This window comes from Lates calcarifer, unplaced genomic scaffold, assembly GCF_001640805.2.
Source record: "Lates calcarifer isolate ASB-BC8 unplaced genomic scaffold, TLL_Latcal_v3 _unitig_2060_quiver_1734, whole genome shotgun sequence".
Lineage (NCBI taxonomy): Eukaryota > Metazoa > Chordata > Actinopteri > Centropomidae > Lates > Lates calcarifer.
In genome coordinates this window covers 1-26702 of record NW_026115954.1, presented here as the reverse complement: position 1 = coordinate 26702, position 26702 = coordinate 1, and the positions used below count along the sequence as shown (strand labels likewise).

Below are 26702 nucleotides of genomic sequence, written 5' to 3'. Positions count from 1 at the left end.
AGAGAGAGAGCATCAAAATTATTTTTTTTCTCTATGATAAAGTGAAAAGCTGCTTTGTCTAATATACAATTTAAAACAGTCAAACTGGCGAAGAGCAATGTAGCAGATAAGAAAACTGATCTTCAGTGTAGTGAATGTACAATTTTGACACCTTAATATACAGTGCACACTTCCTTAATACACCGAATGATACTAATACGAATGACATTATGGACTATAGGGTTCTACTTGGACAGAATCACTGTAAAACAAACAGCTGACTAGCATAAAAAGAATCAAAGTATCATGCTGGATTTTAAGTAACTGTAGCAAAATAAACTGTCTAATGTTGAAACAGATGAGTCACAAACATCTTTTTTTTTCTAAATACCAATTTCAAGAATCATAAAAATCTCATTTCTGTGGTATTATAACAGACGAAACAACTATACAGTTGTTCTCTTTGTTGGTATGTAAAGTCAGATTATCTAGGAACAGTCTTTTGATGTGTTTAGAGATTTCTTTCATTTTGAGTCCATATATGATTGGATTAAAGAGAGGGTGATACAGTATCACTTGTAAAGTCATTATTAATCGGACAGTTTTTGGAAAGTCCGATTCCAGTTTCACTACAATGACATCGTATGTAACCAAACAGGAGAAGTTTATCAAAACCAACAGGTGAGGTAAACAGGTCTGTGCAGCTTTTTTCCTGACGTCGGCATGACTTCTGTACGTTATTATAAATATCTTTGTGTATGTAAAAAATATGAAAAGCACAGGGAATAGTGAAACATTTAACAGAACTATTACACCATACACAGACAGCGCTTGTGAAGTCACACAGTGAAGTTTGTAGACTGAATTGTTACAAAAGATTCCTGTCAAAATGTAGTTACAGAGTTTGGTATCAGCACTCTGTGCAACTGGGAATGCAATCTGACAAGCAGGCAGAATCCAGGCCAGACCCAGGAAAATACTGACAGTTGTTTTGTTCATGATGGTTGGATATTGCAGAGGTTTACATATAGATACATACCTGTCATAGCCATGGCCAGCAACAGTAAAAACTCTGAACCATTTAAAGAGTAATATAGAAAACACTGAAAGACAGGCTGAATAGATATGATCTGCTTATCAGATAAAAAGTCAATTAAAAGCTTTGGGTAGATAAGTAGTGCTGTAAAGAACAGAGTTCAGTAACAAAGCTGCGATGAAAGTGTACATAGGCTCATGGAGGTTTTGTTGAATCCAGATAAGGCATATGATGGTTGAATTACTGCAGATTATTAGGATATATACAGTAAACATGATCACAAAATAAAGATATCTGAATTTGTGCAATTCTACATAACCATCAAGGGTATAAAAGTTACATTTAATTCATTGTCCATTATAATTATCACAAAATAAATACTACAGTATAAAACAGGCAGGTTATCTAACAGGCATACATGAATGGAAATGGTTAAAAACAAGTCTCGGATGATTGTATACAACCTGTTTCAGAGTGTGTACTTTACAGTTACCTGCACTTAGTGTGTCTTCACCTTCAGAATAGAGAAAGTGAGCTGTCCAGCTCTGGGATTGTTTTAATCAGACTGCATCACTGTCTCTCTACAAAGAGCTACTAACATGCAAATAACTTCATCAAGGCCGGTACGCAGGAGCACCAATAGGGAGAAAGGGTGGGTACTTGATGTTTCAGGAGACGTAGCACCTAGAGGCCTTCAACAGACCAAGTATAATGTTACATTTCATGACCTCTATGTTGCCATGAAGGTCAGAATTTGCTATAGAAATCAGTATCCCATCGTCTCACAGGGGTACCCCAAGGCTCGGTGTTGGGGCCACTTCTCTGCAATATACATCACCTCACCTTACTCGAAGGTCTCCCACTGTACTGAAGCTCAAGTGTTGTTCCCAAGCTTGTGGGCATTGTACACTCTGCCCCTCTCAAAATGCCTATAGGACTTCCACAACCTTAGATCTCCAACAGGGTGAGAAGTGTACCTTACCCACCCTTACTGTTTGAGTGCCCCTGTCCCAAATCATAACGTTCAGAACACCCTCAACAGCTTGCAACGTTAACTCTGCACATGTTATTCAACAGAGTCACTTTTCCATGGACTTGAAGCCCTGGGCAGCACACATACCACATGATACTGCTGGTGATATTGGTTGATGCATAAGAAGATAAATCCTACTGACTCACACCACCATGAGTTGGTAGTATAATTTTTATCTAAATATCTCAACTACTGGATGGATTGCCAGTGAAATATGTTTTCACACATTCATGTTCCCAGGAGGTCAGTTGCAAAAACTTTGTTCCCTGGCCTTTCATTCGCGACATCATCAGGTCACTGTCCAATATTTTGGTTTTGAACCAAATGCTTAGAATCTATTACATTATCCTCAGCTGCACTTGAGTTTAGTGCTAATTTGCTAAAATGAGATTGCAAAAAGACCAATCATTAGCATCACTACATTCAGTGCAGCATTGCACCCCCTTAAGTCTTGTCATGTGCAATCGTGCAGTCGCTCTCTACTTTTTCAAGATAGCGACGTGCCAACATTGTGCCTGACCACACCTCATTGTAAGACCAGTATGCCCATGCATTTGCTATTTAAACAACATGGGTTTTGGAATGGAAAATGACAACTGCATTGACTGAAATGAGCAAAGACACTTGCATTGCACTTGGTGTTCAATCATGCTCACTTTGCCTTAATGCATCGGTTCTATTTTTAACAGCTTGTGTCTCTGAAGCTTGAACTTCACTTGTGATTGTATAGTAGTGCCTGTAATCAGTAGAAATCGACATTTAATGCCCCATTTCATTCGTCACAGACTTTTTCTCAACACATACAACAAAAGTTCTGCGATCACGGTCACTGTGTTTTAATTCAGCTAAATTCATGATATAGTTGTTCACATGTACATGTTTGTTTCTCACCTTACATGTTGGACCTAGTGTGAAACATGATCACGGAACATGAATAGGCATCTGTGTGACCCAGCAGTCATTACAAAAGCACTACATTATTATCAACACATCGTCTGACAAAATGAACAAAAGTCCAGGTTGATGACAGCGGCTGTGCTGTGAGATTGGCTCTACTGACTTAAAAGGAGAGGTGACAGAGAAGGGGTTGTCTTATTCAAGTACAGCCACAAAGCATCCAAACAAGCTTCAAATGTGCGTTCAATTAGCTGTTAAACAGGCAATGCACAAGACAAAATGATACTAATGGAAATGACTGATTAAGGTTCAGTTTTGCCACAATAAGACCATTTAAGACCAATACACCCTATGCATTTTCTGTTTAAACAATGTGGCATATATAAGTTTCCAGAGTGAATTTTTGCAAAGAATTCCTTTCAAAGTCAAACTACAGAGTTTGTGGTGACTGCTACTGTCACCACAATGTGACAAGCAGGCAGAAGCCAAGCTAAAAGTATTAAAATACTGACAGTTGGTTTTCTCATGATAGTTGGATATTGCAGAGGTTTACAGACACATACCTGTCACAGGCCATGGCTGCCAACAGTAAGAAATCTAAACCACCACAACCCATGCTAATATGAATGTCATTCCGCTGGTAGCAGGTTTCTTTTTTTTAAACATGAAATATGATTGATTAATAAAGTGTTAGCATTTAGAAAATAAATATTGAAGGTAAAACTTAATAAATAAATCTTGGACATTAAACACCCTCCAAGAACCAGACATCAACCAAGAATAAAGCAAGAATCAAATCTCAAATCTCTTCAGTATTATTAAGCCTATAAAAGCCTATAAAAGAATAGGTCAGCTCATTTTAGCTGGACAGAACAACCGTTTGAGGTGTTTGGAAATTTCTTTCATTTTTAGACCGTAAATGAGTGGATTAGAGAGAGGATTATACATTATTATTTGCAAAGTCATTACAAAACGGGCTGTTTTTGGAAAATCTGAGTCCAGTTTAACTATAGTGACATCATAAGTAAGCAAACAAGAATAGTTGATTAAAACCAGCAGGTGAGGTAAACAGGTCTGTGCTGCTTTTTTCCTGACCTCTCTACAGCTCCTAATGGATATGATCAGTATCCTGGTGTATGTGAACAGAATGAAGATCATAGGAAGAAGTGCAACATTAAGTAGAACAACCACACCATATATAGATGTCACCTGTGAATTCACACAGTAAAGACGGGTGAGTGAATTGTTGCAAAGAATTCCCTTCAAAGTAAAACTACAGAGTTTGTTATGAATATTTAGTGAAACTGGAAATACAACCTGACAGGCAGGAAGAAGCCAAGCTAAAACCAGCAAAATACTGACAGTAGTTTTCCTCATGATGGTTGGATATTGCAAAGGTTTACATATGGACACATACCTGTCATAGGCCATGGCTGCCAACAGTAAAAACTCTGAACAGCTTAAAGAGTAAAATATAAAAACTTGTAAGAGACAGGCTGGATAAGTTATGACCTGTTTTTCAGATAAAAAGTCAATCAAAAGCTTTGGGTAGATGTTAGTGCTGAACAGAACAGAGTTCACTAACAAAGCTGCAATGAAAATGTACATAGGCTCATGGAGGTTTTTATGAATCACGATAAGACACACGATGGTGACATTAGAACAAATGATTAGAATATAAGCTGTGAACATAATTGTAAAATAGAGATATCTGTATTTGTGCACTTCCACATGGCCGTCAAGAGTTATATATGTTACATTTAATTCAGCATCCATTAATATAGTCAAAAAATAAATGTAACCGAATGAAACAGATTAGAAAACAGGTAAGAACAAACACGGTGTCTCACTCAGAAGACTGAGACAATTTACAACTCGCATGTACAAATGCACCTTGTGTGTGTGTTCAAGTGTGTGCAATGTTTTTATCAGACTGTCTCTCCCTCCATGGATCTCATTAAACTCTTCACTAAAGCATTACTAAGACAACAGCAGTGTCATCAAACTTTGGAGGCATGAGCCCACAGGTAGGGGCCCCACAGTGCAGGGGGAATTTTGAATGTTTCAGGGGGCCCAGAAGTGGACTCGGGTCCATAAACATGAAAATGTTAAGTTGCTGCTTCTCAAAGATTTGCCTCACAAACACACACACAGACACACAAACTCTCACTGTTACTTGAACAATTTGAAAGTACGCACTTTGCAGAAGGGAGAATTAGAGCACAACAGAAAGATTTAAAATGTTAAAATCTGCATTTGGTGATCATTGTGAACTTCATCATTACACCAAGACACAATGATACCACTATGAAAGGGTTCCTGCAAACCCGTATGATATGAACGGATACAGAGAGCAGAACAGTAAACATTAGTCGTATATTAAATAGCTTCCAAAGATCAGAGAAATCACATCTCTGTGTGATTGTTACAGAGGAGATGAGCATTATTTAGCTTGTTTGACCTGACAGAACAATCTCTTGAGGTGTTTAGTGATTTCTTTCATTTTCAGAGAGGGTGATACAAAACCACTTAAAAGTAAAGTCATGGTTAAACGTACAGTTTTTGGAAAATCAGTTTTCAGTCGAACTATAATGATATCATATGCACAAAAAGAGGAGAAGCTGATTAGAACCAGTAGGTGAGGTAAACAGGTCTGTGCAGCTTTTTTCCTGACCTCTCTACAGCTCCTAATGGATATGATCAGTATCCTGGTGTATGTGAACAGGATGAAGATCATAGGAAGAAGTGCAAGATTAAACAAAGAAACCAAACCATTTACTGTTACTGCTACAGTGAAGTTTGAAAACTGAATTGTTGCAAAGAATTCCTTTCAAAGTCAAACCTACAGAGCTTTTTATTAGCATTCAGTGCTACTGTCGCCACAATGTGACAAGCAGGCAGAAGCCAAGCTAAAAGTAGAGGTTTACATATAGACACCTACCTGTCACAGGCCATGGCTGCCAACAGTAAAAAATCTGAATGGTAAGGAAATAACTACCAGGCATGCACAACACGGTTTATTTTATTTTTTATTTTTCAAATTGTTAGTTAAAAAAGGTTTCATTCTGGACAAACCTGCCATTTGTCACACTGACATGAAAATCATCACAGATCCCGGAGCAGCTGAAAAACTGCAGTAAATAAATTTATCATCATATGGTTCAAGTTCAAGATACTCTTTACTGTTTCCACAATGAACAGTCCGTTTAAGAATTCACATCTCTACAAAGCTACTACTGTACATTAGTACTCTGTGTTAAGACATCAGATGATTTTGGCTGGACAGAACAACCTCTTGAGGTGTTTGGAAATTTCTTTCATTTTTAGACCGTATATGAGCGGATTAAACAAAGGATGATACAAAACTATTTGTAGTGTCATTATTAAGCGTGCTATTTTTGGAAAGTTGGATTCCACTCGAGCTATACTTACATCATATGCACTCAAAGAGGAGAAACTGATTAAAACCAACAGGTGAGGTAAACAGGTCTCTGCAGCTTTTTTCCTGACCTCTCTACAACTTTTATAGGATATTATAAGTATCTTTGTATATGTGAAAATTATGAAGAGCATAGGGAGTATTACAAGATCTATTAAAGCGATGACACCATATATGGTAATTAATCTTGAGCTTACACACTGAAGTCTGTAAATTGCATTGTTGCAAAATATTCCTTTTAAAGTAAAGTTACACAGTTTAGTTTCAGCACTCACTATTGCTGGGACTGCAATATGGCAAGCAGCTATGAGCCAAGCCAAAACCAGCAAAATACTGACAGTAGTTTTTCTCATGATGGTTGGATATTGCAGAGGTTGACATATAGACACATACCTGTCATAGGCCATGGCTGCCAACAATAAAAACTCTGCACTGCCTAAAGAGTAAAATATAAAAAATTGAAAGATGCAGGCTGAATATGATATGATCTGTTTTTCTGATACAAAATCAATGAGAAGTTTTGGGTAAATAGCAGTGCTGTAAAGGACACAGTTCAGCAGCAAAGCTGCAATGAAAATGTACATAGGCTCATGGAGGTTTTTGTAAGTCATGATAAGGTACACAATAATAGAGTTACTGCAGATTATTAGGATATAAACTATAAACAAAACCAAAAAATAAACATATCTATATTTGTCAACTTCCACATACCCACTAAGTTTTACATATGTAACATTTAATTCATCATCCATGAATGCTTCCTAAAAGTAAGTAAGTAAATGTTCAGTAATAAAACAGGCAGATTACCTTACACAACCAACTAACATTAATAATAATTCAAAAAAGAAACTCACTATAATAATTACGTTAACATATTACCTTTACTGGAGTGTTGTAATTCATTCACAGATACCACACCTTGAAATTAACTTGATGTTTGTTCATCTCCAAAATCTGAAAAGTAAATGGTTTGAGACTGTGGAGGGTTTTTATTAGATTGCTTCACCCAAATATCTCATTAAACATCCCAGCAAGAGGGGGACAGCAGTGAGATGGGCACAGTGTGGGCATGTTTTTTCCAGCTCTATGTGACACACAAGTTTGTTATTTAAAAACTCTAACTTTATTGGCCTCAGCCCCCTGCAACCCTTAAAGGATAAGTGCTATAGATAATAGATGGATGGAACGTTTACGTTGAATGCTATATTCTCTGAAGTTGCCCAGTGACTTCCTTTGTTTGTTTCCATTTACGCCATCAAAAGGTTCAAAACAAGCATGTCTGGTAAAAATACATCAGGCTAAAGGGAGTTACTCACCTGCCATTTAGTTCTAGCCACAGCCAAGCTAACAAGAAAACTTAAGCTGCAGCTGAAGAGAAGGACAGGCTCTCACTTATTTGAGCACTTACTGAGAGACTTTCCACTGTAGAAAGTCGGACTGCAGATCACAGAGAGCAAATTAAATCAGTGGAAACTTCACAAAATTGCAGCAATTGTCAGCACTGTCTGAGAAGCAACACAGCAGTAATGAAATGACATCATCATCACAGTCAAAATGGCGACCACCAAGCTCCTTCCTCATCTTGAGGAAGGGGAAGTAGCATGAGGGTGCCAAATCAGGTGAAAACAAATCATCAAATCATCACTCAAAGAGCTGCTTAAGTCAGGCCAAAAACTCAGCAATCACCCCTCACACAACATTATTCTATGCCATATTAAAGTCCATCATCATGGAATTAAGTTGATATTTTCTGTAGCATCCATTTGACACAGGATGGTTCTAGTTTTTACAATGTTGTGCAGTTGGAAGACTGCACTGACCACATGGTCAGTAATGAACTGGAGGCAGAGGTAATAACATCCAAAATAACTACATGATTAGACAATGTTTTCTGAGGTGTTTAGGGCCAAGTACAATAACTTCAGCTTTGTCTTCATCTAAAAGTAAAATATTACATGGGTGTCATCTGCATAGCAGTGAAAATAATTTTAGTGCTTCCAGGTAATATTGCCTAAAGAAAGCATATATGGGGTGAAAAGTATCAGAACCCTGTGGAACTCCATGACTTACTTTTGTGCACATGGAAGAGTTATGAACAAACTGGAAACTATTAGCCAATTATCTACAAAGCCCACATTGTTTGTTTGTGGAGAGATTTTAGATGAATGGTAGAAATGTTTTTCCTGTTTTTTTGTGATACATCTTTGTGACCATTTTTAATATAATTTCTCTCCATATTTGCCGGACACCACCTCGACAGCCAGCGGTTGAATGATGACATGTGGCTATAAAATTCAACATTGTGTTTGAATATGTACTGACTCAACAATTTGAATGACCTCTGAGTGGTGTAATCGAGTGTTGTTACTGCTGATGTGAATAACAATTTTACTAATAATAATTATGCTTATCCTTAGCCAACCCAGCCTCCCAGTCAGGTCAGTCTCCAGCCTGCTAGTCAGCAGCCACCTCCACCCACATGTTTCTGCTTCCAAGTCAGACAGCTTGCCAGATCCTGACCCTGAGTCTCTTGTCTTCAGGACTCGTGGCTTTTTCCAATATCTAGGGGTCAGAGCTCCTAGAAGGAAGTGTGGATCCCAGAGACATCAATCCCTAAATCTGCCAAGCTCTACAGAGCTTCAGCTGTTGATTGACCCTGAGTACCAGCTGTCCAATGACTCCAAGCCTTGGCTACCCAGTAATCCAGAGCCTCTGCTGCCCAGCTCCATTACTAACACTTAGCCAGACCTCAAGTTGGACCATGAGTTAAGTTCTGTCTTCTCCTGCAATGGGGTCCCAGCCGACATTTTGTCTGTTCCTGAATCAGGACTCTTGACAAATGTGATGCCTATTCCTGCATCCATTCTATCAACCAATCCCAGCCAACGTCTTGTTGGTTCCTAAAGCTGATCCTTCAAGTGTGTTCCTCGGTCTCAAGTTACAGATCTCCTGTCAGTGGTCTGGCTGACCCCTGCTCCTTGTCTCAAGTGAGCGGTCCAGCTGACTCCTGCCCCTCATGTCCAGTTAATAATCTGGCCCACATCAGCTCCAGAACTCCTGTCAACAGTTCCTTCTGTCTTGTAGCTGATTCTCCAGAATTCCAGTCTCTTTGTTGGCCTCCAGAGTAGTGTCACCAACTTTGCTGGCTTCTGCGTCATCCTCCAGCATTTCTTCCTAAGGGAACTGGCCTCCACCACCGCCCTCTTGCTCTGCTGTCTCAGGGAATCCGTCACCATTGCCCTCCTGCTCAGCCTCAAGTAGGGTCTTGTCTTCACCATTGGCATTTAGTGAGAACTTGCCTCTAGGCCACTCTCCCAAGCAGCCCCACCTATCTGTCTGGCAGGCCATCCGCCTGAGTTCCCCTGTCCCATACCTGCCAAGCCCTCAGGTCACCTGCTCAAGGTCCCTTGTGCCACTCCTGCCCAGCCATCAGGTTGTCCACACTTCAGAAACATTGTGTAACTATTTTACCTGAAAATAACACCATCAAAAATCATTGTGATGATACACTAATCTGAATTACAAAGATTTGTGCCTGTTCATGCACTATGTAACTTTGGTGAGCGGGTACAATTGAGATGTGCATAACTGTCAGTAGATTAAACTTCTCTACCGTAAATCTAGTTTGGTTAAAAAGACTTAGCAGTCATTAAAAACAGTATTTATCTTTGACAATCAGCAAGAATATTTTCATCAAATTCTAAACAGAGTTTGGCATATTTGTCATTGTGACAGCACTTCCAGTTCCAGAGGCCAGGGATCATAAGGAATGTACACCTTTGGGTCAAGTTTCAGTTCAGTGAGACAGAGCAGTAAGAGCCCTGGCAAAGTGACTGACTGGCTTTGTTTTCTGTAGAAGAAAACTGCTTAACTGTGTGGACTCAGAGCACAACAGAATTAATTACCTCTCATGGCTGCAGAGGCTGCCGTTGGTCAGTTACATTGTACCACTTTAAATTCCTTCCAACAATCATAACTTTAATATCTCTGCATTATTACAGAAGACGTAACAGTACATTAGCATCACTAACACCATGGTTCCTGCTGTATCACTTTTAATACATTACATTGCTTTGGTTTGACAGAACAGCTTCTTCAGATGTTTGGATATTTCTTTCATTTTTAGTCCATATATAATTGGATTAAAGAGAGGATGATACAAAATCATCTGTAAAGTCATTATTAAACGTGCAGTTTTTGGAAATTCTGATCCCAGTCGAACTATAATGATATCATATGCACACAAGCAGGAGAAGCTGATTAAAACCAACAGGTGAGGTAAACAGGTCTGTGCAGCTTTTTTCCTGACATTTCTACAACTTCGATAAGTGATTATAAGTATTCTAGTATATGTAAAAAGTATGAAGAGCAGAGGGAAAAGTGCAGTGATTATCACAGTAATGACACCAAATATAGATCGTACTCTCGAACTCACACAGTGGAGATTGTAAATTGAGTTGTTACAAAAAATTCCTCTCAAGGTTAAATTGCAAAGTTTCATATCTACACTCATTATTACTAGAACTGCAATGTGACAAGCAGGTACCAGCCAAGCTAAACACAGAAAAATACTGACAGTGGTTTTTGTCATGATAGTTGGATATTGTAGAGGTTTACATATCGACACATACCTGTCATAGGCCATGACTGCCAAGAGTAAGAATTCAGAACTTCCTAATGAGTAAAACAAAAAAAATTGAAAGAGGCAGGTTGAATATGATATGATCTGTTTTTCAGACATAAAGTCAATTAACAACTTTGGGTAGATATTACTGGTGGATACAACAGAGTTGATTAACAAAGCTGCAATGAAAATGTACATAGGTTCATGGAGGTTATTGTGAATCCAAATAAGGCACACGATGGTGAAATTACAGCAGATTATTAAAATATACACTGTTAACATGATCACAAAATAGAGATATCTGTATTTGTGCACTTCTACATGCCCATCCAGAGTTATATATGTTATATTAAGTTCATCATCCATTAATGTAGTCTAATAATATTAATGTGAAATAATACAACAGGCAGATTACATAACTGGCATACATGACACAAAATTAAAAGAAGATTTCACTTTCATATCATCAATATCATCAACATAAAATGTGTACTCAGTACATTAAATCTGTTATCCATTAATGTTGTCATATTAAATAACCAGCCTACATGAGTGTTTTTAGTGTCAGACTATCACTAACATCCAACCTGTGCTGTGCCATACCTGACCTTACAACACATGTGACACATGTTCATCTCCAACATTCAGAAAATGAACTGTTAAAAGTCTGTGGAAAGTTTTTATCAGATTGCCTCAGCCTCCATGGATCTCATTAAACTCTCCACTAAACTCTAGAAGGTAAAGGATTTCATCAAACCCTGGAGGCCTTAAGTCACAACAATGTTTGACGTCTTTTACTTGGACAAGTGATTTCCAGCAGACAGATTTGACATCTGTAAATTTGTGTTCATCTCTGTGCAAAGTGCATCAGTTGATAATTTTTTTTTTCATCTGTATCCTGTGACTGGGCAAATGTCTTTTTCACTGAGCTGGTGTGAACATGGCACAAAAACTGCAATGACTGCAGATTGATTCAGATCCTGTAGATTGTTGCTGCATGTCAACCCACTCAAACCAACCCACCTCTCTCCATGGTTCATGTGACTGAAATATATGAACAGTATAGCCCAGTATCAAATTTGGATAGCCTAGTATCATATAAATGTTGCCAGTGGGCTTTATATGCCCACTGTAGCAAGAGTCCTGAACCTAGCTCCTTCTTTCTAACAAGATTTAAAAAACCCCAACATTACCATTGTTATTGTTATTTATCCCAGTGTCATGTGTCAATACTATAGAGGACAGCTCTCTAAACTTTACTCCTACACAAGATGATGGTTTCGTTGACAGTGCTGCAGCCTCACTGTGTACAACACTCAACAATGTTGCCCCTCTGAAAAAGACGGTGGGAACTGTTGGGTTTATCTCTCTGTAGTATTGTAAGGTCTTGACCCTACTCTGTAAAGTGCCTTTAGATACTGTGTGATGTGATTTGCTGCTATTCTATTAAAACTGACCTGAATTGATCTATTTTCATTACAAATAATGAACAGGTTAAAAACAAAATCTTTACACACTTTAGCTTCCAAAGATCAGAACATTCATATATCTGCATTATTAGTACGTAAGAAATGTCTGTACACTAGCACCACTAACAACACTGTTAATGTAATATCACTTTTAATACATCACATTGCTTTAGTTTGACAGAACAGCTTCTTCAGGTGTTTAGATATTTCTTTCATTTTTAGTCCATATATAATTGGATTAAAGAGAGGATGATACAAAATCACTTGTAAAGTCATTATTAAACGTGCAGTTTTTGGAAATTCTGATCCCAGTCGAACTATAGTGACATCATATGCACACAAGCAGGAGAAGCTGATTAAAACCAACAGGTGAGGTAAACAGGTCTGTGCAGCTTTTTTCCTGACATTTCTACAACTTCGATAAGAGACTACAAGTATCCTGGCATATGTAAAAACTATGAAGAGAAAAGGGAAAAGTGCAGTGATTATCAGAAGAATAACGCCAAATATAGATCGTACTCTTGAATTCACACAGTGGAGATTGTAAATTGAGTTGTTACAAATTATTCCATTTAAGGTTAAATTACAAAGTTTCATATCAGCACTCAGTATCACTGGAACTGCAATGTGACAAGCAGACCTTTTGCATCTCTACATTATTACAGAAGAAAGAATGTACAATAGCATCACCAACACCACTGTTCCTGCAATATCACTTTTAATACATCACATCACTTTAGTTTGACAGAACAGCTTCTTCAGGTGTTTAGATATTTCTTTCATTTTTAGTCCATATATAATTGGATTAAAGAGAGGATGATACAAAATCACTTGTAAAGTTATTATTAAACGTGCAGTTTTTGGAAATTCTGATCCCAGTCGAACTATAATAATATCATATGCACACAAGCAGGAGAAGCTGATTAAAACCAACAGGTGAGGTAAACAGGTCTGTGCAGCTTTTTTCCTGACATTTCTACAACTTTGATAAGAGATTATAAGTATTCTAGTATATGTAAAAAGTATGAAGAGCAGAGGGAAAAGTGCAGTGATTATCACAGTAATGACACCAAATATAGATCGTACTCTCGAACTCACACAGTGGAGATTGTAAATTGAGTTGTTACAAAAAATTCCTCTCAAGGTTAAATTACAAAGTTTCATATCTACACTCATTATTACTAGAACTGCAATGTGACAAGTAGGCACCACCCAAGCTGAACACAGAAAAATACTGACAGTGGTTTTTGTCATGATAGTTGGATATTGCAGAGGCTTACATATCGACACATACCTGTCATAGGCCATGACTGCCAAGAGTAAGAATTCAGAACTTCCTAATGAGTGAAACAAAAAAAACTGAAAGAGGCAGGTTGAATATGATATGATCTGTTTTTCAGACATAAAGTCAATTAACAACTTTGGGTAGATATTAGTGCTGAAAAGAACAGAGTTGATTAACAAAGCTGCAATGAAAATGTACATAGGTTCATGGAGGTTATTGTGAATCCAAATAAGACACACAATGGTGAAATTACAGCAGATTATTAAAATATACACTGTTAACATGATCACAAAATAGAGATATCTGTATTTGTGCACTTCTACATGCCCATCAAGAGTTATATATGTTATATTAAGTTCATCATCCATTAATGTAGTCTAATAATATTAATGTTAAGGAATACAACAGGCAGATTAAATAACCAGCATACATTAGTCAAAAGAGAGTTTTCAGTTTCACAATATAACTAACATCCAACCTGTACTGGAGTGTCTCATCCATTCACAGATACCTTACAATGCATGTGGTGTATGTTCATCTCCAACAATCAATGAGCAATGAACAATGAGCTGATAAATGTCTGTGTTTTTATCAAATTACTTCAGCCTCCATGGATCTCATTAAACCCTCCACTAAAATCTAACAGGTAAAAGTCTTTATCAAACCCTGGAGGCCTGAAGTCACAACAATGTTTGATGTCTTTTACTTGGAAGTGTGTGTAAAACTGTAACATAATGGTTGCAGAATGTGTTACAAATACATTACATAGCTGTTATTTTACAGTCAGAGTGCTTTGCTGCCAAGGAAACCTTTGTCAATTAATGAAAAATTAAACATGGAAAACACTAAAATATCACATAAAATAGACACCACCTTTAAATGACAGACATGTAATGTTACGTTACAGATTATCACCTAAAAATACTGCAGAAATACCAATAATATTTGTATGTTTAAAAAAACAAAAAATCATGACAACACAACAAAATCGCTTTAGTGCAGAAATGCTGGGAAAGTTAACATAAAACACCTTTTAAACCTTAATAATAAAAAATCTGCGTAAAATAAAAAAGATAGGATAAAAATCTTTGTATAACAAATAGGTTATGTTCTGGTCAGTTACGACTCCTGAATTTAAAAGTAAAAAATTACAGGTCATCCAGACCTTTGTGTTCTGAAGACGTGCCTGAAGTTTGACTACCTAGTTTAGTTTCATCCAGCTTCGTAGATAAATACAACTGGGTGTCATCTGCATAGAACTGAAAATGATTTTGGTGCTTCCTGATAATATTGCCTAAAGAAAGCATATACAGGGTGAAAAATATCAGTCCAAGCACAGAGCCATGTAAAACTCCATGACTAACTTTTGTGTGCTTGGAAGAGTTGTTGACTTGAACAAACTGGAATCTATCTGATAAGCCTGACTTAAACCAGCCTAGTGCTGTCGCTTTAGCCCCAATGACATGTCCCAGTCTCTGTGATAAAATCTTGTGATCAGTGGTGTCAAATGTAGCAGTAAGGTCTAACAGGACAAACATAGAGACAAGTCTAAGGCCATTAGAAGATTGTTGGTAACTTTAATCAGTGCTGTTTGTCCCAAAAGGGATATCCTTAGTAAGGGTTTGAGCAGCACTGACTAAAAGAGAAGAAACCAATCAAAGCACTGTAGTACCAAGGTGTACCCACACAGATCAGCAATGCAGAGAGGAAAGAAGACATCCGAGGACATCAGGAAGAAGGTAATGACAGCTGGCCAGTCTTGGGAAAACTATAAGACAACTACAAAAGATTCCAGCTCCATCCAACCACTACAAATCAATTACAAATGGAGGGCATTCAACATGACTGCAACTCTGCCTGGAAGTGGATGTCCAGCAAAACAATCACCAAAAAATAATAAATCAGGTAAAGGCCAACCCACACATCACCTCTAGAGAGTTGCAGACCTCTCTGGCAGCATCTGTGATAAATGTACATGCATCTACAATAAGATGAAAACAAGTAGACATGAGGGAAGCCTCTGCTCTCAAGACAGAACAAAGGTGTCTGTTTAAACTTTGCCAGAGAGCACTTGGACAAACCAGAGGCCTTCTTGAAGTCCATTCTCTGGATAGATGACTGCAAAATAGAATTATTTGGTCACAATAAAAACCAACATGTTTGGAGAAAAACCAGCACTGCATACCAAGAATGTGAAGCCAAGTGAAGCACAATGGTGGAAATGTGAAGGTCTGGGGGCTGCTTTTCTACCTCCAGACTTGGACATCTCCATTATATCTAGGTATCCATGAATTCCTCTTAAAAAACCCCTTAAAAGCAAATGCGAGAGACCGGTTAGTGGTTACAGAGGACGTTTGGTTGAAGCAATGGCTACAAAAGGTGCCACAAGCTACTAACGAAAAGGGTTAACACACATGGCAAATTTTCATTTTTTATGAGATAAACCACTTTCATTGAATAAATAAATTATTTGGAAGGTCTGCTTTACAAATTGGAATTTGGATGTACATTTAATAAGGTTAATTTCTTTTTTCAAACAGCACTGTAGCTAGATAATCAAAGTTATTGACTTGACTGTGGTGGTCAGTGGTTTTAATGTTGTGGCTGCTCAGTGTATAGCTGCTCAGGTCTAATGGCACCTGTGGATTCAGGCCTCCAGAGTTTGATAAAGTTGTTTTTAATGTTAGTTACTCTTAGTGGAAAGTTTAATGAGATCCATGGAGAGTGAGGCTATCTGATAAAAACATTTTACAGGCTCCAACAGCAAACCTGTTCGAGTTTTAGAGATAAGCATGTACTAGGTGCATTTCATGGTCATTTAACTATGAATGAATAAGGCAATCTAATACAGGTAGCATGTTATTCCAATCTTTAAAGTGATTTTTAATTCAGTTTAATTCACATATTGTTGCTCACGTGTTTTCTGCCTATTTTAAAAATCAATATTTGATATTTGATGTTTTTTAATGGATGAAGAATTAAATGTAACATATATGATAACTCTTGCTGGGCATGTGGAAGTTCACAGATACAGATACCTTTATTTTATGATAATTTGTATTGTGTATATGCTAATAATCTGCAGTAATTCTACCATTGTGTACCTGATCTGGACTCACCAAAACCTCCATGAGCCTATGTACATTTTCATTGCAGCTTTGTCACTAAACTCTGTTCTGTTCAGCACTAACATCTACCCAAAACTTTTGGTCGACTTTTTATCTGAAAAACAGATCATATCCTATCAGGCCTGTCTTGTTCAGTATTTTATGTTTTATGCTTTAGGCGGTTCAGAATTCTTACTGTTGTCAGCCATGGCCTATGACAGGTATGTGTCTATATGTAAACCTCTGCAATATCCAACTATCATGACAAAAACTACTATCAGTATTTTCTTGGTTTTAGCTTGGCTTGTGCCTGCTTGTCAGCTTGTGGCATCAGCAACAATGAGCGCTAATCAAAAGCTCTGTGGCTTCAATTTGAGAGTCATTTTTTGCAATAACTCAATTTACAAACTTCATTGTGAGACTTCAAGAACAATTTCTGTATATGGTGTGTTCATTTTGCTAAATGTTGCACTTTTTCCTATGCTCTTCATAATCTTTACATATGCAAAAATATTTATCACAACCTATCGAAGTTGCAAAGAAGTCAGGAAAAAAGCTGCAGAGACCTGTTTACCTCACCTGCTGGTTTTAATTAACTTTTCCTTGTTGTGCACGTATGATGTTATTATAGTTCGACTGGAATCTGATATTCCTAAAATTGCTCGTTTAATAATGACTTTACAAATAGTTTTGTATCATCCTCTATTTAATCCAATCATATATGGGATAAAAATGAAAGAAATCTCTAAACACCTCAAACATTTGCTACGTCAAGATAAAATGAAATAATGTTATCAAGATTGATAAGTTCATAATTCTACACGATGTGATAACTGATTAATTTCCTAATTAAATGTTCTAAAATCCCACATTTCTGTCCTGTGAACCACAAGTTTTATTCTGAATTTTGCTTTAAATGGACTGTACAATTGCTCTTAACACTGGCTGCTTGTTTGTATAAGAGTTAGACTGAATAATACACTGAAAACTTTTAAAGCACTGCATGGACTTGATATGTATCGGTTCTGAATTGTGGGGTCCCTGTGAGCTGTGAGATCTTTAAGCAGTGGATATCCAAGAAGACTAAAGGCCAAAGTGACTGAGACTTTGCTGCCAGAGCCCCAAACCTATAGAACAATCTGCCAGACGACATCCACTAAGGTTACAGAATCCTCTTTGAAATCATTTCTCAAATCATGAATTTATCACAGAGTATACCTTGATTTCCATTTAACTCTGCTCTCTTATATCAATACTTGGAGGACATAACAGATTCTTAACCTAATGACCAGTAATCTCAACTTAAAGCCTTAATTAACAAGTGGAACTGGCTTGCCATATTTGTATGTGCATTGTACATGAATCCATGTGGTGAATGTAATACTACTCAATTTGTTTTGGATCAGACATCAACACTACATGTGTCTGTTGATTGCACTTATGAGTCATCTGTCCACCACCACCATGAGTCACCTGAACATCACTGCTGTGAGTTACTTGAAGATTGTTGCCTTGAGTCACTGGCCCTATGAATCACCTGCCAGCTACCTGTCAGCCACCACCACCAGGTGGTTGCACCCCACTTCATCAGCACAGTGATTTTTTTTTTTTTTTTTTTTTTTGGAACCATGGAATCACGGTGTCCATGTTGTCCACAGTTACCCACTGCTCACCCAAATCAAGAACATCCAAAGGGCTTTCAGGGTGAACAAACTAAGCTTGGCATGTCAGTAGGACTACAGCCTCAAGGGTCTATCAAAATTTCTAAAGCACAACTCTTCTAGGGCACAGTGTCTCCTGACTGCTACTCTTCCCCCATCAGCTGAACCGTTTAACCAGACTGAAAGCTTGTGGCAGTTTAATTTACTTCCATATGAGAATGACAAATTGGTGGTAAAGACAAAGGAAGATTCACACAATGTCACAATGTTAGAAGAAAATTCATTGGGTTAGGTTAGGGGGCAGACATAGATGGACTGATGTGGCAGTGCCTCCTGGAGACACATTCCCACAAGCAAGGTAAAATAGAAAAGGAAACTCCTACCACGTGACATATATACCAAGTTTTTGCAAGCCAATTCAGTCCATTTGGATATATAAACCCATATGACAGCCAAGCAAAATTCTTGATACTGGGATAAAAACATGAAAATAGGGTGACTCAAATCTACCAAAAGACCTTCTAAATACCTCAGCTGTCTTGGCTTGCCAAGATGTCTTACCCCTGGGTGGTATACAACTTCTGACTCGGATGTTTCCAGTACCATCAGGCAAGTTTGCATCCTCAGTAATTCTCTGAAGTGAAGATATGGCACAAGAAACAATCCCCACACTTAAGACTGAAAAGGCAAAGCTGTCTTTTTAGCCACAATGTCCATAAATTCTCCTGATTACTGAACTATTGATATCCAGGCTAGAATTTAGTGCAGCACTTCCTGACTTTCTGCTCCCTTTAATCTGGCCAACAAAGCCCAAAAACTATCCTGACCCATCTTTTTCTCCCTCCAAGAATGGCAACAATTCACAGCTCCACCACTCCCTGGACCAAGAAACATTCCCTCTATCGCAAATGAATGACTATGTATTTGCAATATATTGCATCCTATATTATGGGATGTATTCTCCTTTTGGTCGTATCGTCGGCCTTTTAGTAAGAAGCTAAGTGAGAGTAAGAATGAACACATTTTTAATTATTTATCTTGCCAACTTCCATAGAAATGAACAGCATAATGTCAAAAATAAAGGTCACAGACCTGTGTAGAACAGGATTCAGGCCTCCAGAGTTTGAAAAAGTTGTTTACATGTTAGTCACTCTTAGTGGAAAGTTTAATGAGATCCATGGAGGGTGACGCTATCGGATAAAAAAAACATTTCAAAGGCTCCAGTAGAATTTTAGAGATACATGTATACTATGTGCATTTCATGGTCAGGTCACTCTGAATGAATGAGTGAATCCAAAACCAGCAACATGTTATTCCAATCTTTAAAGTGAGACCTTTTTCAATTTCATTTTTCAATTTATTTTGATATTCATGTTGTAATTTCTATCTATTTTAATTAATATTTGATATTTGATGTTTTTTAATGGATGAAGAATTAAATGTAACATATATGATAACTCTTGATGGGCATGTGGAAGTTCACAAATACAGATTCCTTTATTTTATAATCATGTTTACAGTATATATTCTAATAATCTGCAGTAATTCTACCATTGTGTACCTGATCTGGACTCACCAAAACCTCCATGAGCCTATGTACATTTTCATTGCAGCTTTGTCACTAAACTCTGTTCTGTTCAGCACTAACATCTACCCAAAACTTTTGATTGACTTTTTATCTGAAAAACAGATCATATCCTATCAGGCCTGTCTTGTTCAGTATTTTATGTGTTATGCCATAGGTGGTTCAGAGTTTTTACTGTTGTCAGCCATGGCCTATGACAGGTATGTGTCTATATGTAAACCTCTGCAATATCCAACTATCATGACAAAAACTACTATCAGTATTTTCTTGGTTTTAGCTTGGCTTGTGCCTGCTTGTCAGCTTGTGGCATCAGCAACAATGAGCGCTAATCAAAAGCTCTGTGGCTTCAATTTGAGAGTCATTTTTTGCAATAACTCAATTTACAAACTTCATTGTGAGACTTCAAGAACAATTTCTGTATATGGTGTGTTCATTTTGCTAAATGTTGCACTTTTTCCTATGCTCTTCATAGTCTTTACATATGCAAAAATATTTATCACAACCTATCGAAGTTGCAAAGAAGTCAGGAAAAAAGCTGCAGAGACCTGTTTACCTCACCTGCTGGTTTTAATTAACTTTTCCTTGTTGTGCACGTATGATGTTATTATAGTTCGACTGGAATCTGATATTCCAAAACTTGCACGTTTATTTATGACTTTACAGATAACTGTGTATAATCCTCTCTTTAATCCAATCATATATGGACTAAAAATGAAAGAAATCTCTAAACACCTCAAACGTTTGCTATGTCAAAATAAAATGAAATAATGTTATCGATACTGAGTTTTTCTGTCATAATAATACAGAGATGTGATTTGTCTGACCTGATCCTTGACAAGTGTTTAATGTTAAGATTTGTCCTTATAACTGTCACACAGTAAAGAGCATTATCAGCTTCCAGGATGTGATGACTGATCAATTTTCTGCAGTTACTCCAAAATCCAACCTTTCTGTCCTGTGAATCACAAGTTTTATTTTCAGTGTTTCATTCACAAATGCAGAACCCTATTAATGAATCATCATCATAGTATCCAAAATAACAGTCATGATAAGAGCTCTGTAAGAGAGAAAGCTTGATGATTGTCAATGTTTTTTCAGGACAAATTAACGTAGAGGAAAGGAACATTCGAAAGTGATTTTCTGTAAAAGCATGAGTATGGATGTTTATTCTTGACTTATGAGATTTATTAAGGATATTAACTGCCTAAAATAGATTTCCTGTGCTCACTTTCCCAAAATGACCTTTGAACTTTTTTGGGGTGCCAAAAGTAAGTAAGTAGATTTTTTTATTTAAAAAAATCAAGTCATTCATTTTCCCTCAGGGTCTTTCTAACATAAGAAAAATGTGAAAGATAGAAGCCTGTGAATTATTCATTTTGTGCTGATATGCATTCAGTTGTCATGTTTGTCTTTTCAGCACAGTAAGGCCAGTCGGCCGTGCCATCCTTGCTGATCTCTCTTTCCTCCTTTTTTGTTGCTTTGGGAGAGATCCTAAATGACTTGGCCACCCTCGTTTGACTTTGCAATAGCTGCCTCGATCTCTCTGAGGCTAAACTCCCCTGATTTAAAACATCTCACTATCTCTGTGGTACAGTAAGTGAGTAAGTTACAAGTTACAAGGTGCTGTACAGTGCAAACATTGAGGAAAAAGACAAAATTAAAAAGAGGAAATAATATATATATATTAAAAAAACTATTTAAAAAAAATAGTATTACTGCTTGTGGTTGTGTGTCTCTGCCAAATGGTCCAGCTGCAGTTAATCAGCATGTGAATTGTTAAGCTAAAAACGTGTTTGTGCAGTCACAATGACCTCGACCCTTGACCTCTAACCAGTAAATTCTAATGACTTCATTCTAGAGTCCAAGTGAATGTTTGTGGCAAATTTGAATAAATGTGCTCAATGCATTCCAGAGGTATTGGTTTCACAAGGCCAAAAACATGTTTTGTAAGGTCACAGACTTTCAACCTTTGACCACCAAATTCTAATCAGTTCATCCTTGAGTTCAAGTGAATGTTTGTACCAGATGTGATGAAATTCCCTCCAGGTTTCCCGCTATATCACATTCATAAAACGGTGAGGTCACCATGACCTTGATCATTGACCTTTGACAAAATTCAAGTCTTCAAGTCCAACTGAATGTTTTTGAATTTGAAAATTTGAAGAAATTCCCCCAAGGGAAAATCATTCAAGAGGCCAAAAACATTGTGAAGCAACAGTGACCCTGATCTTTAACCTTTGGACACCAAAACCTAATCAGTTCATCCTTCAGTCTCAGTGAACGTTTGCACCAAAAATCACCATTCACAAGAATGGGATGTATGGACACACTGACGGCTGCAGCTTCTTAAAACTATCCAATGACTCAGCATTTTTTTTATAACAAGGGGAAGACAGAACCAGAGGTTGGCCACCACCACTACAAAGCAGATTGATTTTAAGTCAGAGAGCATTGGTCAGTCGACCTCAGTGACCTCACTGTGGCCAGGAGACACAGTCTTTCTGAATTATGAAGTGGGGCCACCACAGTAGCCATCAATTTACACAAATCGTGTCCATATCTATTACTTTGTTTCCCTTCTTGTTTCCTGTTTGAATAAAGGAAGTTAAGGCACCAATTAAAGTGCAAAGAAGTGTGACTGGAAATCACCTGCACACCTACACTTGTGGCAACATCCCTTTAACCTTTTGGTTCTGACTCTGTGCTGAAGCAATGGATGCCCTCTTTGCTATTTCAAGGAAAAGTTTAATCGAAAGCAACTGGACTTAGTTATAGTCTAGAAGACATTTCACCTCTCATCCAAGAGGCTTCATCAGTTCGTGTTCGCATCTGACCAGGCTGGGAGGTGAAACGTCTTCTAGACTATAACTAAGTCCAGTTGCTTTCGATTAAACTTTTCCTTGAGATAACTGTTCTTGGATGAGTGAGAATATTCACAGGCTCTTTGCTATTTCAAATTCATGGCCCATGCTAAAAATGCTACAGATGCTACATGCAGGACTATGTTGCTGCTTGTACCCAGGTCAGACATCCTACTGACTGAAAACATTTGTGTCCCCCATTTACTGCAAGAGTTGTACTGTTTCAATATGGATAATTTGCTCAACAATGTGTTGAGTCCTGAGAAGTGGGTCGCAGTCGGGATCATCAGTACCGCAGTTCAAGGTCCTGTCAGGATGTTTTTTATTTGCTGTATCTCCATGCCTTCACCAGACTTTTGTTTGTGTGTTCTAACTGGATATCTTGTCACAGCTGTCAACCACCAACTGATTTAACCCTTCAGTTAGAAAGTAACATCTCAAATGAACTGGTACTAATCAACACAGTATGAGGAAGAGATCACTTACTGCAGGAAATATAGTCAGTTTCCATGGCTAAAAACGTTGAATGTATTTACAGTATGGTACCATAATTATTCAGGAACAGACGACATTAGGCCCAGGTAAAACAGGTGAGAAAGTTTCTACTGGTTTGAGGCCTCCAGAGCTGGACAAAGTTGATCACATGTTGTTGTCTCATTGATGAATAGTTTAATGAGATCCATTGAGAGTGAAGCTGTCTGATAAAACCATTCCACAAACTCAAACTGTGAACTACAGAGACGAACACATACTGTGTGCATTTCAAGGTCAGGTAACTGAGTGACACTCAAAACCAGATTATATGATCTATCTACAAACTAAAAATGTCTGGTTATTATCTGCCTCTTTAAAATGTTTAACAATCTCAATGGATGAAGAAATAAAACATATATAACTCTAAGTGGGTATGTAGAAGTTGAAAAATACAGATATGTTTATTTTGTAATTATTTTTACAGTATATATTCTAATAATCTGCTGTAATTCTACTATTGTGTGTCTTATTGTGATTCACAAAAACCTCCATGAGCCTATGTACGTTTTCATTGCAGCTTTGTTAGTGAACTCTGTTCTTTACAGCACTACTATCTACCCAAAGCTTTTGGTGGACTTTTTATCAGAAAAACAGATCATATCGCACCCACTGTGTCATTTTCAGTATTTTATATTTTACACTTTAGGGGGTTCTGAGTTTTTACTGTTGTCAGCCATGGCCTATGACAGGTATGTGTCTATATGTAAACCTCTACAATATCCAACCGTCATGACAAAAACTACTGTCAGTGTTTTCTTGGTTTTTGCTTGGCTTCTGCCTGCCTTTCAGGTTGCAGGTCAGCTACACTGAGTGCTAACAGAAAACTCTGCAGCTTCACTTTGAAAGGAATTTTTTGTAACAATTCAGTTTACAAACTTCACTGTGTGAGCTCAAGGGCGCTGTCTGTGTATGGTGTGATTGTTTTGCTCAATATTGTATTTTTTCCTATGCTTTACATCGTTTTTACATACATCAGGATACTGATCATATCCTATAGGAGCTGTAGAGAGGTCAGGAAAAAAGCTGCACAGACCTTTACCTCACCTGCTGGTTCTAATCAGTTTTTCATTATTGTGTACATACGATATCATTATACTTAGACTAGAATCAGATTTTCCGAAAACAGCACGTTTAATAATGACTTTACAAGTGGTTTTATCATCCTCTCTTTAATCCAATCATATATGGACTGAAAATGAAAGAAATCTCTAAACACCTCAAGAGGTTGTTCTGTCAAGTAAAATGATCTTGTAAACCAATCCAGGAACAAGTTTCACTAATACTTTTTAATTTTCCATGTAATTAGCCGTACTATGTATCTCTGTTCTGACTGTTTCGATGAGGTTCATTGTTCTGACCATAGAGCGAGGTTAAACGTTTTAAACATTGAAAAGTCGAGTTTAAAAACTGAATTAATGTAATGGTCAATATTTAAACTCTTAATCCTTGAACACAAAAAGCCTTTGTTTGCCTGTGTTTCAGATTTGTTAATACATGCAATTCAAACTAATAAAATATTGTTGTAGCACTGATATCGATGTCTTATGTTCCACACCACTGACAGTCTTAATACATTCAATGTAATGTTTGTACTGCACTCTACTCCACACAAATCTGACACTTGAGTCAGAGTTGTAAAGTACTGAAACTCTTGGGTCTCAGTTTACAGCATGAAAAGACTGGACTATGGCAGAACTGTCCAAGTAGCATCCAAAAATGTTTTAAAGAGTTATATAAGTCTTCATAATGGTGGATTTTCTGGCAGTGTGTGTGGCTGAAACTGTAGTTGTATGCAAAAACAAAACAGTTGCTTGTTTTATTGTTAAAAATTAAATAATGATAACCAACAAGAAAACCAGCCTCACTCCTTCAACTGAGATTCATGTTTGTAGACCTGTGGGGTCTCAGCAGTGAGCACATACAGCTACAGTAAAGCCAATACATCTCTGTCACAGTGTACTCAATGAGTTTCTAACAGTATTTAAGGTTGTAATGCTTTATTGATCATACTGACGGTTAGTTTGGCAACATAAAAAACCCAAGCAGCTGTAAAGGGTGACCGGCTGTTTCCTGGAGGCAGAACATGATCGTATCTTAACTCCCAAAAACACCAGGAGAACAGATTAGCTTGTTCAGTTTTGGTTAGTGACAGCACAGAGTATATTCTCTGTGAGCGAGCTTCAGTTTTATTTCAGTTTAAGTCATGACAGAAACCCACCAGTTCCCACTCAGCAGTTGGACTCCGAGTGTCTCTGACTCGACTGGTTGGGTTGAGAGTGACAAATGGAGGAAAGAGGTCAGACTGTCATAAAGCTGTTATACATTTTATTTTATTAAGCAGTGGTTTCTCTGTTGAAGTCCAGAGTTTTATCACCTGTCCAACCTGGCCTCCTCCCTACACAACACAAACTATGACAGTGTCACCTACTACTTCCTTTGTTTCAGTCATAATGTCTCTTTAATATAAGTATATGTTTTTTCAGAGTTCTTAAGGAAACATCAGACTGTTTCCTTCTGTTTCATAAAGGCTGTTTTAACCACAGAAAACTGTGATGGAGTCACTCCAGGTCTACAGTAACTAAACCTCTGGGTTTAGGACTCTGGAGTTTTCTGAAGTTGTTTACATGTTAGAGGAGAGTTTAATGAGATCCATGGGGGTGAAGAGTTTGATAAAACGGGTCATATGTCATCACAAGTGTCAGTTATTACTGATGAGAGCCTGTTCTATGATCTGCCTGTGTCACAGATGAACAGTTTGTCTTTGAGAAACGTGATGGATGATGAACTGAATGTAACATATATAACTTTTGATGGGTATGTAGGAGTGCAGGAATACAGATATCTTTATTTTGTGATCATGTTTACAGTATATATTCTCTAATAATCTGCTGTAATTCCACCATCGTGTGTCTTATCGTGATTCACAGAAACCTCATGAGCCTATGTACATTTTCATTGCAGCTTTGTTAGTGAACTCTGTTCTACAGCACTAACATCTACCAAAGCTTTTGATTGACCTTTTATCTGAAAAACAGGTCATAACTTATCCAGCCTGTGTCTTTCAGACTTTTATTTATTACACTTTGGCTATTGCAGTTTTTTACTGTTGGCAGCCATGGCCTATGACAGGTATGTGTCCATATGTAAACCTCTGCAGTATCCAACTATCATGAGGAAAACAACCATCAAAGT

At 37.5% G+C, this 26702-nt stretch overlaps 5 protein-coding genes and 2 pseudogenes across 5 annotated transcripts; 3 read left to right on the top strand and 4 right to left on the bottom strand.

Annotated features, from left to right (window-relative positions):
* Positions 1-3794: 3794 nt before the first annotated feature.
* LOC108891939 (olfactory receptor 6N2-like) lies at positions 3795-4783 on the bottom strand. Its single transcript, XM_018689323.2, has one exon. The coding sequence runs from the start codon at positions 4719-4721 to the stop codon at positions 3795-3797; it is 927 nt and encodes a 308-aa protein (XP_018544839.1). The 5' UTR covers positions 4722-4783.
* A 1426-nt stretch (positions 4784-6209) lies between these two features.
* LOC108891938 (olfactory receptor 11A1-like) lies at positions 6210-7136 on the bottom strand. Its single transcript, XM_018689322.1, has one exon. It carries the CDS (start codon positions 7134-7136, stop codon positions 6210-6212), a length of 927 nt encoding a protein of 308 aa, XP_018544838.1.
* A 3311-nt stretch (positions 7137-10447) lies between these two features.
* Positions 10448-11374, bottom strand: LOC108891937 (olfactory receptor 11A1-like). The gene has a single exon (XM_018689320.1). The coding sequence runs from the start codon at positions 11372-11374 to the stop codon at positions 10448-10450; it is 927 nt and encodes a 308-aa protein (XP_018544836.1).
* Positions 11375-11419: 45 nt separating this feature from the next.
* LOC108891936 (olfactory receptor 11A1-like) lies at positions 11420-14130 on the bottom strand (annotated as a pseudogene).
* Positions 14131-16728: 2598 nt separating this feature from the next.
* Positions 16729-17658, top strand: LOC108891935 (olfactory receptor 13C2-like). The gene has a single exon (XM_018689318.1). The coding sequence runs from the start codon at positions 16729-16731 to the stop codon at positions 17656-17658; it is 930 nt and encodes a 309-aa protein (XP_018544834.1).
* A 2295-nt stretch (positions 17659-19953) lies between these two features.
* On the top strand, positions 19954-20883 carry LOC108891934 (olfactory receptor 11A1-like). Its single transcript, XM_018689317.1, has one exon. The coding sequence runs from the start codon at positions 19954-19956 to the stop codon at positions 20881-20883; it is 930 nt and encodes a 309-aa protein (XP_018544833.1).
* A 2321-nt stretch (positions 20884-23204) lies between these two features.
* On the top strand, positions 23205-24747 carry LOC108891933 (olfactory receptor 6N2-like; annotated as a pseudogene).
* Positions 24748-26702: the final 1955 nt, after the last annotated feature.

Excerpts from the sequence above, each read along its gene's own strand:
- LOC108891937 (XM_018689320.1), bottom strand. The coding sequence starts at position 11,374 with ATGGATGATGAACTTAATATAACATATATAACTCTGGATGGGCATGTA.
- LOC108891939 (XM_018689323.2), bottom strand. The coding sequence starts at position 4,721 with ATGGATGCTGAATTAAATGTAACATATATAACTCTTGACGGCCATGTG.
- LOC108891934 (XM_018689317.1), top strand. The coding sequence starts at position 19,954 with ATGGATGAAGAATTAAATGTAACATATATGATAACTCTTGATGGGCAT.
- LOC108891935 (XM_018689318.1), top strand. The coding sequence starts at position 16,729 with ATGGATGAAGAATTAAATGTAACATATATGATAACTCTTGCTGGGCAT.
- LOC108891938 (XM_018689322.1), bottom strand. The coding sequence starts at position 7,136 with ATGGATGATGAATTAAATGTTACATATGTAAAACTTAGTGGGTATGTG.